The sequence below is a fragment of the Indicator indicator genome, chromosome 15 (genome assembly GCF_027791375.1).
Source record: "Indicator indicator isolate 239-I01 chromosome 15, UM_Iind_1.1, whole genome shotgun sequence".
Taxonomy (NCBI): Eukaryota; Metazoa; Chordata; class Aves; order Piciformes; family Indicatoridae; genus Indicator; species Indicator indicator.
Window position 1 is genome coordinate 652,704 of NC_072024.1, and position 14,181 is coordinate 666,884.

Genomic DNA, 14,181 nt, shown 5'->3' on the forward strand with positions numbered 1-14,181 from the left:
AGGGGTCTCAAAGACCACCCAGTTCCACCCTGTCCCTGGGCTGCAGGTCTGGGGTGACGTGCCCCCCTGGCTGGGGGGGCTGGTGGGGGCTGGAGGGGAAGCTGTGCCTGAACCACACTGAAGATGGCCAAAACCAGGGAGTGCATCAGCTTGGGGGTGGTGTAGCAGGTGGATGGGGAGGAGCAGAGGGTGCAAGGAGCTCACAGTGTGTCAGGAATGAAAGGGATTGCATTTGTGTGTGCAGAGCCCTCCTTGGAGCTGCTCTCCATATCTGGAAGAAAGCAAAGCTGCTGCTCTCCTTCCACACTATTTCTGGTGCTCTCTACAGTCATGGCCAAGCCTTGCTGGCATCTCCTGAGGAAAATGCTCCATGCCAGGGTCCAGAAGAGCAGAGACTTGCACCCCCCTGTGGGCCAGCCAGAGCTGTTCCTCCCTTGGGGCTGTAATAAGGAGAAGAATCTGCTGAGGAAGCTTCACCATGCTGCAGACCAACACCTCCCAGCCTGCTGCTTGGGGTTGGAGAGGGGAGAGCTGCTCAGCCCTGGAGAGGACAAGGCCAAGCCTGCTGGAGCCTCTGAAGTGCTGTGATGCAGCAAAGGCAGCTGGCACCTGGGGGTCTTGGTGCTCCTGTGCTGTGGGGAGGTGTTGGGGTGTCTCCCTGGGAGGGTGGGCAGGTGACCCTGCTCCCCCAGCTGCCAGCTCCAGCCCAGGGCTGCTTTTATAGTTAAAACAAATACTGGAGGCACTCAGCCCTGCTCTGGCTGTGTCAGTCCATGCTGCTGCCTTGGCAACCCAGCACCAGGGCCAAGGCAAGTGGTGCTGGGTTGCACTTCTGAGCTGGCTGCATCCCCACCTCCTGCCAGGGGCACCATGGGCACCCTGAGAGGTGTCCCTACTGACTGCAGGGGGAGTGGATGGGGAGGCCTTTGAGGATCCTTCCCAAGCCAGTGCCATCTGTGGATCTCCAGCACCACTGGCCCCTGGTTTGGAGCAGGCTTCACCTTCCTTGTGCCTGTGGCATAAGCATGGTCACAGCTCCTCTGGAGATGGCATTCATGAGCTAATGCCATTAATGAGCATGCTGCAGGTACCTGGTGCTGACCATGAGGCTATAGCCCTCCCAAACTAATGATGGGGCAGCTCCTGCTTAGGCTGGGAAGCACACCTGGGTTCCTGCCCCCTCTTTAATCTCTCCTGACTTTATGTTGGATGAGGTCAGTGCAAGGGTGGTTGGGGCAGGAGCTCCAGAAAGTCTCTTTGAGCAAGTGGAGAGCCAGGACTGGGGGTTTGAACTCTCCTCTGAGGGGCTCTTAGGAAATTGCCTTTGGTTCTAAAGAGCTTTTTAAGGCCAGGCTGGATGTGGCTGTGAGCAGCCTGCTCTGGTGTGAGGTGTCCCTGCCCATGGCAGGGGGTTGGAACTGGATGAGCCTTGAGGTCTCTCCCCACCCTGACAGTTCTGTGATTCTGTGGCTGTGAGGAACATCTCCTAACAGTGCCTGCAGCAGAGATGTGCTCCTGGCAGCTGGGAATGGAGAAGCTGTTTGTAGGAGGGGGGGCAAGCCTCAGGATCCTCTCAGTCTGGGATGATTGCTCCGGGTGGCTTTGCTCCGGGTGGCTGTGCTGTGGGAGGCTGAGCTGGGCAGGGGGTGTGGGGTGTGGGGGCTGTTCAAACATTTCAGAGCTCAGAGATGGTTTTTCTGCTTCAAAGGACAATATTCTGCACTTCACACTGCAAAGAGCACCCAGGGAAGTGCATTTCTGGGTGACACTCTGAGTCCTGCCGTGAAGGAGAGGGCAGATCGCTGCCCTGGGTGACTGGTGCCATGATCGTTTAATGGCACCCGGGTGGCCCTGGAGAGAAGCATCCTTCTGGAGAGCTGTGAGAGCGAGAGAGTAGGAAAACCCTCTCCTGAGTTTGTCAGAAAGCGTGGGACGGGGGAAAGACGCAGGGTGGTCAGGTAGCTCCATCTAGCGAGGCTCTGCCTGCCAGCTGCCTCCTCTGTGCCTCGGAACCCCTCCAGACCTTGCTGGGGTTGCCTCCTGCGTGCCACGGGCAGGTTTCCCTGGGCACTTCTACACGTGGGTATAAGAATCTGAAGGGTGGGGAGCGAGGGGATGGGGTCAGGCTCTGCTCAGTGGTGCCCAGGGGCAGTGGGCACAGACTGGGACCTCAGAGGTTCCATCTGAGAGAGTTGTTTGTTGTGAGGGTGCTGGAGGGCTGGAGCAGGCTGCCCAGAGAGGTTGTGGAGTCTCCTTGTGTGGAGAGCTTCCAACCCCCCTGGGCATTGTGCTTCTGCTTTGGCAGGGGGTCTGGATTCCACCTCCAAGCCCTACCATGCTGGGATTCTGTCCTTCTGCCTGGGCTGTGGAAGCAGCTGGTGGGATGCTTAGGGCTTGCTGGAAGAGGATGGAGAGAGGAAGAACAGGGAGGGTGGGGAGGCGCTGGAAAGGGTTTCCCAGGGAGGTCATGGGTACCCCTTCCAGGCTGGATGAGGCCTTGAGCAACCTGGGCTGGTGGGAGGTGTCCCTGCCCATGGCAGGGCCTTGGGACTGGATGCGCTTTCAGGTCCCCTCCAACCCAACCCATTCTGTGCCTCTGTGGCAGTGACCCTGCCAGGTGCTGCTGTCCCTGGGGCCCCAGAGCTGGCTGGGAGGTGTGCAGCAGCTGGAGGGGAAGCAGTGACTCTGAGCTGCCAGGACCTCAGTTCCTCTCCAGTGTGTCCTGCAGGAGCCAGAGCTGCTGTGTGGAAGCAGAGGGAGGCTGGCAGCTGACCTTGGTGAAGAAGCTGCTTCTAGAGGCCACAAGGTCCTGGAGCTGCCTTGTTGTAAATGTGCCTTTTCATTCCCCCTCCTTCCACAAGCAGGATGTGAGCAAAAATGTCCCAGAGACACAAAACCACAGCAGCAGAACTTGGAGAACCTCACCCAGGCAACTTCCTCCCCTGCTGTGGGGTTCCCAGCACTGACCTCAGAGCTTCACTTCCCCAGCTGGCAACAGCAGAGCCCTGCAGCGGCATGGAGAGAGCAGAGCTGATCAGGTGAGACTTGGAGGTATCAGCAGTCACCTGCTGGGGGAGAGCTGAGGCTGGGGAGGCCAAGGAGGGGGCTGCAGCTGTGCCAGAGGACAGCCAGGGGGTTGTGTTGGGTGGGAGGAAACACTGAAATGTGAAATGCTGCCAAGGCACTCGGGCAGAGTTGGTTAATGTCTCACTCTTTGGTGCTTTCTTCCTTTTGAGCTCATTGCTTTGGGAAGGCAGTGTGGGGCAGCAGCTGGAACTTTCCCAGAGCTGCTCTTTGGGGCATGGAGATGTTCGCTCTCCTTCCTTTCCCCCTGGATACAGAGCAGGTCACCTTCTTAGCCCCTCCGAGCCTCCTAGGCTGCTCTGCAGGAGAGAAGAGGCTCAGTTGCCGCTGCCCTGCTCCGCCCCGCGGTGCTGTCTGTTTCTCTGAGCAGGAGCAAGGACCTGGTGAGCTATGGGAGCTCAGAGCCTCCTCCACCCTGCGGGCCAGGTACGGGCAGCGCTGGGAGGTCTCCAGGGGATGGCACTGGGGCCAAAGCCTCCAGCTGCTGAGTGGCTGCCACGGCCAGCCCTGACCACGGCCAGCCCTAACCACGGCCAGCCCTGCTCTGCCTCTTGTCAGCTGGAGCCATGGATGGGCTGCAGGGTGCTGGGCTGCAGGGTGCTGGGCTGCCAGTGCGGGCTGCAGGGTGCCAGTCCAGCAGTGCTGCCCCCTGCCATGGGGTACTGCAGGGCACCCTTGTGCAATCCTGGTCCTTGCAAGAGGAGCAAAGGTCACAAGACCCTTTGCTGCCTGCTCTGGTTGCCCAAGGGCTGAGTGTTGGGCACTGCCAGGAAAGAAGGACCATGCCCAGCTGCCCATGACACCATGGTGCCAGCAGCTGGTGTGCCTGGCATGGGCTGGTGGTGCTGGCAGAGCTGCAGCAGCTCAGCATAGCTCGGGGAGAGGGAGGGCAGGGCCAGCGTCCAGCCAGGAGGGGCCAGAGGCTGCTGGAGTGGGAAGTGAGGAAAGTCCCAGAGCAGAGAGGAAGAGCAGGAGCTGGCTGGGGGTGCTGCAGGTGTGGTGGAACCCAAACCCTGAAGGCAGCAGGGCTTGGAGCTGGTGCCCTGCCCACACCAGCACCCGCAGCTGGCACTGGGCTCTGCCCTGTGGAGCGAGCTGGGAGGCAGAGCAGGGCAGCAGAGGTGGCAGTGGCTGTGTCCTGTGTGGCTAGGGCTGGGCTGGTTCCCAGCAGGCTGGAAGTGGTCTCCTCAGCCAGAGCACTGCAGGCCCTGGTGGATGCCACCCCTGCTGCCCTCCCTGCTCCCGGGGACCTCTTCCTTGCAGCCCAGTGACAATTTGTCACTGTGCTTTGGGACTGTGCTCAGCTGGCACTTCTCAACCTCTGCCATGCAGGTGTCCTTCCAGCTCCCAGTCCCTATGGTGTCATGGAGCCCTCTGCACCCCCTGTGGAGCTGCTGGATGTGGGGCTTGGCACAGGTGGCAGTGGTGCAGGTAGATGCTGGGGGCTCCATGGGGATGGCACAACTTGGCCAAGGGCAGTGGGGAGTGAGTTAAGGTGGGGAGGGGTAGGGGAGGGTGAGGTGAGAAGAAAGGATCAGCTCTCCTCTACAGGAGGGAGCTTGGCCCATGGCCATGGCACTGGGCAGCACTCACCATGCCACTCACCACCACCCTTACCTCCTCCTTCCCTTGCAGGGGCTGAAGGCTTCCCCACACTTGCAGCCTACCAAGCAGAAGAGAGGTAAAGCTCCACTGCCATCTGCTGCTGGGATGTGGGCAGAGAAGACAGAATTGGTTTGCTTGGAAGAGACCTCTCAGACCAAGGCCACACATTGACCCAGGGCACCACCAGCCATGGCCCTCAGCACCACACCTCCAGGGATGGAGACTGCACCACTTCCCTGGGCAGGGACAACCCTTAAAGGGAAGAAATTGTTCCTCATATCCAAGCTAAAACTCCCTTGGGGCAACTGGAGGCCATTTCCTCTTGTTCAGTCTCTTGTTCCTTGTGAGAAGAGCTCAAACCCCCCCCCTGGCTCTGGCCTCCTCTCAGGGAGCTGTAGAGAGCAATGAGGTCTCCCTCAGCCTCCTCTTCTCCAGCCTGAACACCCCCAGCTCCCTCAGCTGCTCCTCCCCAGTCCTCTTCTCCAGACCCTTCACCAGCTCTGTTGCCCTTCTCTGGACCTGCTCCAGCCTCTCAATGTCTTTCTGAACTGACCCCAGCAGTCAAGGTGCAGCCTCAGCAGTGCCCAGTCCAGGGGCCAAGCCCTGCTCTAGTCCTGCTGGGCACAGCACTGCTGCTGCAACAACAGGAGCAGGAACCTTCTGTCTGCTGTGGCTGCAGAGTGTGGTGGTCCCACACTGGGCCTGGGGCAGTGTCCCTGCACGGGGGCAGCTGAGGGAAGTCCTCTGCTGGTAGAGGTACGTAGGTGGTGATGAGAGCACTGCCTGTGCCAAGGGTGAGCACTGCAGTGCACTGAGTCTGCTGAGCCTGGGGGCTCTGCTCTGGGGGGGGAAATAAAGACAATTTAGCCCAGGAAAAAAAAAAAACCAAGCCAAGCTTCAATGAGCCATGGAAACTGCTGGTGACTCCTGGCTGCTCTTCTCACAGTTCATTTGTTTTCCCCTTTCAGGAGCTCACACCAAGAAGGCTGCATGGTTTTAAGTCTCTTTTTGTGTTTGCAGCACCTTGCATCTTTCTGAGGAGGAAGCCAGAGAGGCCTTGGTGCAGTTTGCAGCCAGCAAATGCTGCTACAGCAGTGCCCCAGCAAGGCAGCTGGTGGTGCAGGGCCTGGCTGCCCTCAACACCTATCGAGTAAGGAGGTGCTTGGGGTGGGGTGCACAGCTCAGCCCTCTGCACTGAGAGTGGCTTCAGGGCTTTGGGAGTGGTGTGCACAGCAGCAGCAGGAGAAGCTTCTCCGGTGTGGGGGTGCTGGAGCCCTGCAGCTGGCTGCCAGCAGAAGCTTCTTTGTTTTGATGGTGCTGGAGCAGGCTGCCCAGAGAGGTTGTGGAGTCTCCTTGTGTGGAGAGCTTCCAACCCCCCCCGGGCATTGTGCTGCTGGGCAAGCTGCTGTGGGTGCTCTGCTGGAGCAGGGGTTGGGCTGGGGGATCTCCAGAGGTCCCCAGGCTGGGGCTCTGGGCTCATTCTGGCTTGGTTTGGCAGTACCAGCTGCAGACATTCACAGAGAGCAGGAGCACCCTTCCAGCCAGCAGACCCTACAAGGGTAAGTGCATTTGTGTCCATGTCCTCCCTGGGGCTGTGCAAGACCCCCCAGTGTGGGCTGCTCCTCCAGGCCTGCTGCAAGGAAAGGGCCAAGGCTGATGTGCAAGGGGACTGCAGCAGCCAGTGAACAGCCTGCTCCCTGCCTCTGGTTTTCCAAGCTCCATGGAATGCTTTGGGTGCCAAAGGATGCCCAGGCCTGTTGCCCATGTCCTCACCACTCAGGGACTCTCCCTGCCTTCTTTCCTCCCCCAGGTGAGTTTGTGGACTCTTGGCAGATGGGGGTGCCCCCAGGCCCCTGGGACATAGCTGTGGATCCTCCTCCCCTGTTTGCTGACTGCGAAGTGCATCTGCCAGTGCCCCACACCTCCAAGGTCATGGTGAGCCTCAGCACAGAGCCATCGTGGTTGGAAAACACCTTTAAGGTCATTGAGTCCAACCATTGCCCTAACACCACCCTGGCCATGGCACAGGGAGCTCTGCCAAGTATCCTGGTAGTGCCTGGCATGGTGACACCAATGTGGCATCTCTGCTCTGCATGGACAACCACCCTGGGAGGGGCTGCACATGAGGTGCAGCAAGCAGAGTGTGGGCAGCAAGTTGAGGGAGGTCCTCCCCCTCCTCTGCCCTGGTGAGGCCACAGCTGGAGTCCTGGGGTCAGTTCTGGGCTCCCTGGTTCAAGAAGAACAGAGACTTGCTGGAGAGGGGAGGGCTCTGAAGATGCTGAGGGGCCTGGAGCAGCTCTGTGAGGAGCAAAGGCTGAGAGCCCTGGGGCTGAGAGCCTGCAGAAGAGCAGCCCCAGAGGGGAGCTGAGCAATGCTCAGCAAGAGCTAAAGGAGCTGTGGGGGACAAGAGGCTGGGGCCAGACTCTGCTCAGTGGTGCCCAGGGACAGCACAAGGGGCAGAGGGCACCAAACCCACCATCAGCTCCATCTGAGCATGAGGAGCAGCTTCTGTAATTTAACGGTGCCTGGAGCAGGCTGCTCACAGGGGTGGTGGAGTCTCCATCTCTGGAGGCATCCTGGCTGTGTTCCTGGGTGCCCTGCCCTGGGTGCCCCTGCCTTGGCAGGGGGCTGAGCTGGATGATCTCCAGAGGTCCCTTCTAGCCCCTGCCATGCTGTGACTGAGCAGAGGCAGACTGGAGAGGACACCTGGGCAGCTGCTCCTGTTCCCATCCAGTGTGGGTTTGCCATGGGCCAGGCACCCTGGGGCAGGTGTTCCAGCAGACTCCAGTAATGGAGCAGCAGAGGCTCCTCTGGTGCTGTGCTGGTGCTGAGCAAGCATGGGGGGGTGGGCTGCAGGGTAGCCCTCAGCCCTCTCCAGCAGCTGCTCTGAGCTCCAGGAAGGTGTGCAGGGTGAGGCTGCAGCGAGGTGGTTTGGGGGGGGGTTCTGCAGTGAGCAGTGCCGGGGGGGTCCTGCACAGCTGAGTCCCAGCCTGCTCCCTCTGCTTGGCCCCAGGGCTGCCCCAGCTGCTCCGGATCAGGCTGTGCCCCATGCACCACTTGTGGAGGATCTGGCAAGGTATGGCCCAGGGTCCTCCTGTGCTTGCTCTGGGTGCCATCTCCACTCAGAGAGAGCACAGTGAGCATTTAAAAAACACTCTGAGGAAGGGCACAATGCCAACCACCCTCCCTTGGCATCTCATTTCCTTCTCTGAGCTGGGAGATGGACACAGGACTTGGTGGTGTGGAGGGAAGAAGGCAGCACCTCCCCTCCAGGGCTCCTGGATGCTGCCTTGGCCATCATGCTCCTGGGCAAAGGGGGCACACAGATTGGAGCCCAGCATGGCATGGTGAAACCAGGGACATGGGGGCAGCAACCCAGGGAGGTGGTGGAGTCCCCATCCCTGGAGGGGTTCCAGAGAGCTGTGCCCATGGCACTGGGGGCCAGGGTTTGGTGGCCATGGTGGGGTTGGGGTGATGTTGGACTGGGTGACTTTGCAGGTCTCATCCAACCAAACAGCTGTGGGATGGTGTCTCTGAAGGGTTTCTCAGAACAAGGAGGAAGGTGTGAGGGGAGGGACAGACATCATGCAGCAGCTGAGGGACTGCCCAAACCTTTGCACAGGTTTTGTCAGCTGGCGTTAACTCAGACCCAGCTCATACTGAGGGGGCTCCAAACCCACCACCAGCCTCAGTGGCCCCTGGCTGTGTGGCAGAGCCATGCCACAGGGCTGCTGCTGGGCAGCTGAAGGCACCTCTGGGTTAGGCTTTGCTGGAGGGGGCCTGGTGGGTGCCCTGCTGGTGTCCCTTTGTTTTGGTGGCACTGGGATGGAAAGATAAAGCACAAATGTCAACAGGGAGGGTTGAGTGGGGGCTGGAGAGGACGTGCCTGGGGGTGCATCAGGTGAGGGATGCTGAGGTGTTGCTCAGGGCAGTCACCCAGCAGCTCCCCTCTCAAAGTGCTTCTCCTCTCTCTGCAAATATTATCTCAGTGAGCTGCCACCTGCAGCTTGGAGGCCTTTGGTGTAAACAAGCAGCCAGAGCAGCTCAGCTTAGGGGTGGCAGCTGCTTCTCAGCTGTTGGCAGGGGCAGGTGCCAGTGTGGGCCAGGAGGTGACATCTGGTGATGGGGAAGAGTTGTCCCTCGAGGTGAGGGGAGGGAGGTGGCCACCACACCTTGTCCTGGCTGGGAGCACACTACCCTGCTGGGCTTCCTCCTGGCTGAGGGTAGGAGGAGGCAACAGCAGAATGTGGCTCCAGGGAGACCTTCTGGTGGTCTTTCTGTGCTTCAAGGGGACAAGAAGAAAGCTGGGGACAGACTCTTGAGCAGGGCCTGTGGGACAGGACAAGGGGATATGATTTAAACCCAGAGAGGGAGATTGAGAGTGGAGATAAGGGAGAGGGTGGGGAGAGCCTGGCCCAGGCTGCCCAGAGAGGTGGGAGCTGCCCCATGGCTGGCATCAGGTCAGGTTGGTTGTGGCTGTGAGCAGCCTTCTCTGCCTGGGGATGTCCCTGCTGGCTGCAGGGGTTGGGCTGGAGGAGCTTTGGGGGTCCCTTCCCACCCAAAGCAGTCTGACATTCTGTGTCTGCTCCCTCTCTGGGCCTCTCTAAACATCAAAAGTGATCAAGGAAAGATGTTTTTATTTGCAATTACTGTTTGGTGCCCTGCTGCCTGCAGAGGAGCTGTCACTTCTGTGCAGGAACTGGCTTGTGGTCCCCCTCCCAGGATGGCCTCCAGCAGAACTGCTCCCACTGCCTGGGCTCAGGGAGGATGAGGTGAGGAGCATCCAGCCCCAGATGGGTGCCCGTGGCTGGCACCATCCTAATGCCTGGCTCACAGACCCCAGCATGGAGGTGGTGCTGGATGGGACCTCTGGAGCTCACCCAGTCTAACCCCTGCTCCAGCAGGGCACCCACAGCAGCTTGCCCAGCAGGACAAGGGAGGGGTTGAAGCTCTCCACCTCTCTGGGCAGCCTGCTCCAGGCTCCAACACCCTCACACCAAACAAGTTCCTCCTCCTGTTCAAATGGAGCTGCTGATGTTCCAGTCTGTGCCCCTTGCCCCTGTGCTGTCCCTGGGCACCACTGAGCAGAGCCTGGCCCCAGCCTCTTGCCCTGCTGACCCTTTATCCTTGAGGAGGTTTCCTCTGCTCTTCCCCACTCAAAAGGAATCTCTTAATCTCTTCCCTGGTTGTGGAGTCTCCTCTGGAGACATTCTCCCCCCACCTGGCTGTGTTCCTGTGTGACCTGCTCTGGATGACCTCCAGAGGTCCCTTCCAGCCCCTCCATGGCAACCCTTCAGAGATGTGCAGGGGCCAGACATGCAGGCACTTGCCCTTCTCCAGAGCCATCTCCCAGGGCTCTGGTTTGCCCAGCTCCCCTCTGCCACCCATCATCCCATGGCACCATTGAGCTTTGAGGCCCTCCCAGCCAGCTCCTCTTTTCCTCACTCAGGTGTGTTCCCTGCCTCGGGGAGGGCACTGTGCCCTGTGCCCGCTGTGCCACCAAGGGCCTCTTGCTCTGCTTCCTGGAGCTTACCATCACCTGGTGAGTGGAACCTGCTGGGGACCAGAGCAGTGACTGGGGCCTGTCAGTGTGCAGGGACACCCCTGGCACAGGCTGTGGAGGGCTGGCTCCTGGGCTGCCCCAAGTGGTCTCAGCCACTTGGTGGTGGGGCTGGAAGGGACCCCTGGGGAAGCCTGCAGTGGCTGTGCAGAGTGCAAGGGCAGCCTGCAGCAGGCATCCAGGGGTGGGGAAGGTGTGAAGCTGGAAGGGCCAGGCCTGGGAGGTGTTTAATGAAAAGCAGCAGGCTGCTGAGCCAAGGTCACTGCAGCTCTGCCCTCAGGAGCCCTCTCCATGTGTGCTGATGGACACTCAGGTGCTGCCTGGCTGTGCTGCACTGCTCAGCTTCAGGGCTTCACTGCCCTGCAAGTCCTGCAGCTCCCCAGACACACCATGAGCAGGTGGAGGGAGGTTGTCTGCCCCACCCCTGCCCCACCCCTGCTGTGCATGGGAAGATTCACAGAATCCTGGAATGGGTTGGGCTGGAAGGGACCTCAAAGCTCATCCAGTTCCAACCCCCTGGCGGGCAGGGACACCTCCCACCAGCCCAGCTTGCTCCAGGCCTCATCCAGCCTGGCCTTGAGCACCTCCAGGGCGGGGACATCCACAGCCTCCCTGGGCAGCCTGTGCCAGAGTCATCTCCTGATGCCTGGCAGGAGGCTGCAGAGAGGAGGAGGAGAACTTAAACACAAAGAGAAATTTCAGTGTGCAGCTGAGCTCTGGGGAGCAGGGGGAAGGCAGAGGTGTGGTGCTGGCAGCAGCTCCTCTCTGTGTCCTGGAGCAGCTGTGTGGAGCAGCTGGAGCTGGTGTTCTCTCCCCCCAGGAAGAACAACATCACTGAGTACGTCCATGACAAGGACCAGGGCTTCCCCCTGTCCCGCCTGCAGGAGGTGACGGGCAAGCAGCTCTTCAGTGAGGAGCAGCCATGGGTAACCTGCACCTTGCAGCAGCTCCAGCACCTCTGCAGGAGCCACAGGGCACAGGGACGTAGGCAGGGGGTTCCATCTGGCCAGAAAGTCATCTCCAGGTGCAGAAGTGCAGCAGATGTAAATGGCAGAGCTTCTACAGGAGAGTTCCACTGCTGGTTGGAAGGAAAAACCTAACAGCAGTGTCTGCAGACCCTGGAAGCTGTTTGCAGCTCTCAGCAGGTCCCTGGGGGTGCTGGATGCCCACCCAGATGTGGACAGACCTGGAGGTGCCTGGGAGGTCACTAAGAGGGACACCCCTGAGCTGTGCACCAGAGTCAAGCATCTCAGCAACAGAGGCTTGGGGGGATCAGGCTTTGCAGCTTGGGCTTGGGAGAGGCTGGTGATGGAGGGAGCAGGGGAGGGTTGAGCCCCTGGCCTGGACCCTCCTTGGGCACTCTGAGGTCTTGCTGTGCACAGTGCTGCAAAGGAACCACTGCAGCCCAAGGGAGCCAGGCAGGGCCAGGCTGCTCTGTGGTGTATGAGCCAAGGAGGACATGGACTGCCCATGCTGCCCTTCTGTAAGGAGCAGAGGCTAAGGCCTGGGTGTTCCAGGGATTCCTACAGTGGGTTGGGTGGGAAGGCACCTTAGAACTCATCCAATGCCAATCCCCTGCAAGGGGCAGGGACACCTCCCACCAGCACAGGTTGCTCAAGGTTGGCCTTGAACACCTCCAGGGAGGGGGCAGCCAGGACCTCCCTGGGCAACCTGTTGCCTGTGAGGATGCCCCTGGGGGCCTTGAGAAGGTCTGCTGGGTGCTGAGGAGCCTCCTGTGCCTCTTCCTGCCAGGTGACCACGCAGAGGCTGCCCCAGCCCCTGGTGCGGGGCGCAGAGTCCTGCCTGGCACTGCACCGCGGGCAGCTGGCGGAGCACACTCGGATCCTGGGGCAGGTGGGCATGCCCTGGGGGCTGGAACGGGGGGCATGGGCAGGAGGGACCTCTTCTCCCCAAATCCAAACGGAAAATATGTCCAATGGTCACCCAAGGCAGAGGTGAAAGGGTCTGGAGAGCAGGGCTGGGGAGGAGCAGCTGAGGGAGCTGGGGGTGTTCAGCCTGGAGAAGAGGAGGCTGAGGGAGACCTCATTGCTCTCTACAGCTCCCTGAGAGGAGGCCAGAGCCAGGGGGGGTTGGGCTCTTCCAGCCAAGCTGTTCCATGACAGCACTGTCCATGGGGCAGCTCCTCTAGCCCAGGAGCATTTTGCTTTGGGGTCGAAACCGTCCCAGCTCTGAGCCTGCACCAAAGCTTCCGAGCTTGGGACATCAGCTGGCACTTGGCTTTGCTGCTCCTGTGCCTGCTGCTCTTCCCACCCCTCCCTGGTAGCTGGGGCCTGCAGCTGCCCAGCACCACCCTTAGATGAAGCAGACCTCCAAATGCATCTCCTGCAGCAGAGCCCTGGCTGGCAGCCAGAGGCAGCCCTGAAATCCAGGTCCTTTCTCCCCTGGCAGAAGCAGACCATCGAGCTGATCCCCCTCACCAGGGTGGACTATGGCTGGAGGGGGAGGCTCCACTCCTTCTATGTCTATGGCAATGAGAACCAAGTCTATGCCAAGGACTACCCAGGGAAGTGCTGCTGTGCCCTGCTCTGAGCCCCCAGCAGCTGGAGCCAGGTAACCTGCCCTGGTGGGTGAGAAAGTCCCTGAGCAGGGGGCAGCTGAGGGAGGGGAACATGGGCTGCTCCTGGAGAGGAATTGCAGACTTAGATGATGAGAATCCCAGGACTGTTTGGGTTGGAAAAGCTCTCTGTGGCCACTGGATCCAACCAGCAGCCCAACCCCACCATGGCCACCAAACCATGGCCTCAGGTGCCATGGCCACAGGCTGCTTGCACTCCTCCAGGGATGGGGACTCCACCACCTCCCTGGGCAGCCTGCTCCTTGCCTGATGAGGGCAGGGGGCAGGTTTTGTCATTCCAAATCTTAACAGCTTCCATTAAAAAGCTCCTGGCTGTGAACCAGGAGGGGATTCTTTAGGAAGGGGTAAAGATTCCCCCTGCCTGGAGGTGTTCCAGGCCAGGTTGGATGAGACCTTGAGCAGCCTGGGCTGGTGGGAACTGGATGAGCTCTGAGGTCCCTTCCAGCCCAACCCATTCTGTGAATCTACTCAGAAATTCCTTGAGACTGAGCAAACCTGGGGGGTCTCTGACTGTGGCATTCCCAGGTGGGGATGTTGTGCTGAGCTGAAGGGACCACTGACTCCATCCCAGTTTGATGGGGCATGAGGAAGCAGAGGCTCATGCCCTGTGATTCCCAGGCACACTCCCTGGCACATGAGGACTTACGTGCTCCATCCTGTGAAGATCCACCCCACCAGCAAGTGGGGGTGCAGCAGGCTGGGTGGAGCTGGGCCCCCTATGGGCAGCACATGGTGAAGTACATCTTGCATGGCAAGATCAGAGCCTTCATCCCTCTGGGGCTGATGTGTTAACCCCAGATCTGCTCCTGCTTTGAGGTGGAAGAGGAGGATTTCTGAAACCATAAAGCTGTGGTTTTGTTTTTTTTTTTTCCTTTGCAGGACCTGGGTGCCAACTGCCAGCCAGACCCAGACCTCAGGCTCCTGCAGATGACCCTCCTTGGGCTGCCCATGGGGCTGAAGGCATCTTCCCTCCCACCCATGAGTGCTGCTTGGCTGCTTCGACTGGGCAAGGGCTGAGGAGAGCCCAGCCCCAGCCTCTTGCCCCCCACAGCTCCTTTAGCTCTTGCTGAGCATTGCTCAGCTCCCCTCTGGGGCTGCTCTTCTGCAGGCTCTCAGCCCCAGGGCTCTCAGCCTTTGCTCCTCACAGAGCTGCTCCAGACCCCTCAGCAGCTCTGTAGGTCTGCTGGACTATCCAAAGGGTGTAGGAGAGGCAGGGAGTTGGTAGAGTTGGTTCCCTGGGGCAAGGAGGGGAGCAGAGGTGCTCAGGTCCAAGCCTTTTGGAAACCAATAAAAGGATTTCTGGTGAGTAGGGCTGAGCAGGTTTGGTCTCAAGCCC

General features: G+C 60.0%; 1 protein-coding gene across 1 annotated transcript; it reads left to right on the top strand.

Moving 5' to 3' along the window:
- The first annotated feature begins 3,015 nt into the window (after nt 1-3,015).
- SSUH2 (ssu-2 homolog) lies at nt 3,016-13,862 on the top strand. Its single transcript, XM_054387577.1, has 12 exons — nt 3,016-3,038; nt 3,455-3,510; nt 4,720-4,765; nt 5,710-5,839; nt 6,188-6,248; nt 6,500-6,624; nt 9,412-9,461; nt 10,139-10,231; nt 11,070-11,175; nt 12,002-12,103; nt 12,659-12,787; nt 13,725-13,862. The coding sequence occupies exons 1-12, from the start codon at nt 3,016-3,018 to the stop codon at nt 13,860-13,862; spliced, it is 1,059 nt and encodes a 352-aa protein (XP_054243552.1).
- The last annotated feature ends 319 nt before the right edge of the window (nt 13,863-14,181 follow it).

Coding starts and splice junctions, on each gene's coding strand:
- SSUH2 (XM_054387577.1), top strand. CDS start 3,016: ATGGAGAGAGCAGAGCTGATCAG. Junction 9,462..10,138: donor CTGGGCTCAGGGAGGATGAG/GTGAGGAGCATC, acceptor TTCCTCACTCAG/GTGTGTTCCCTGCCTCGGGG. Junction 11,176..12,001: donor TCAGTGAGGAGCAGCCATGG/GTAACCTGCACC, acceptor TCTTCCTGCCAG/GTGACCACGCAGAGGCTGCC.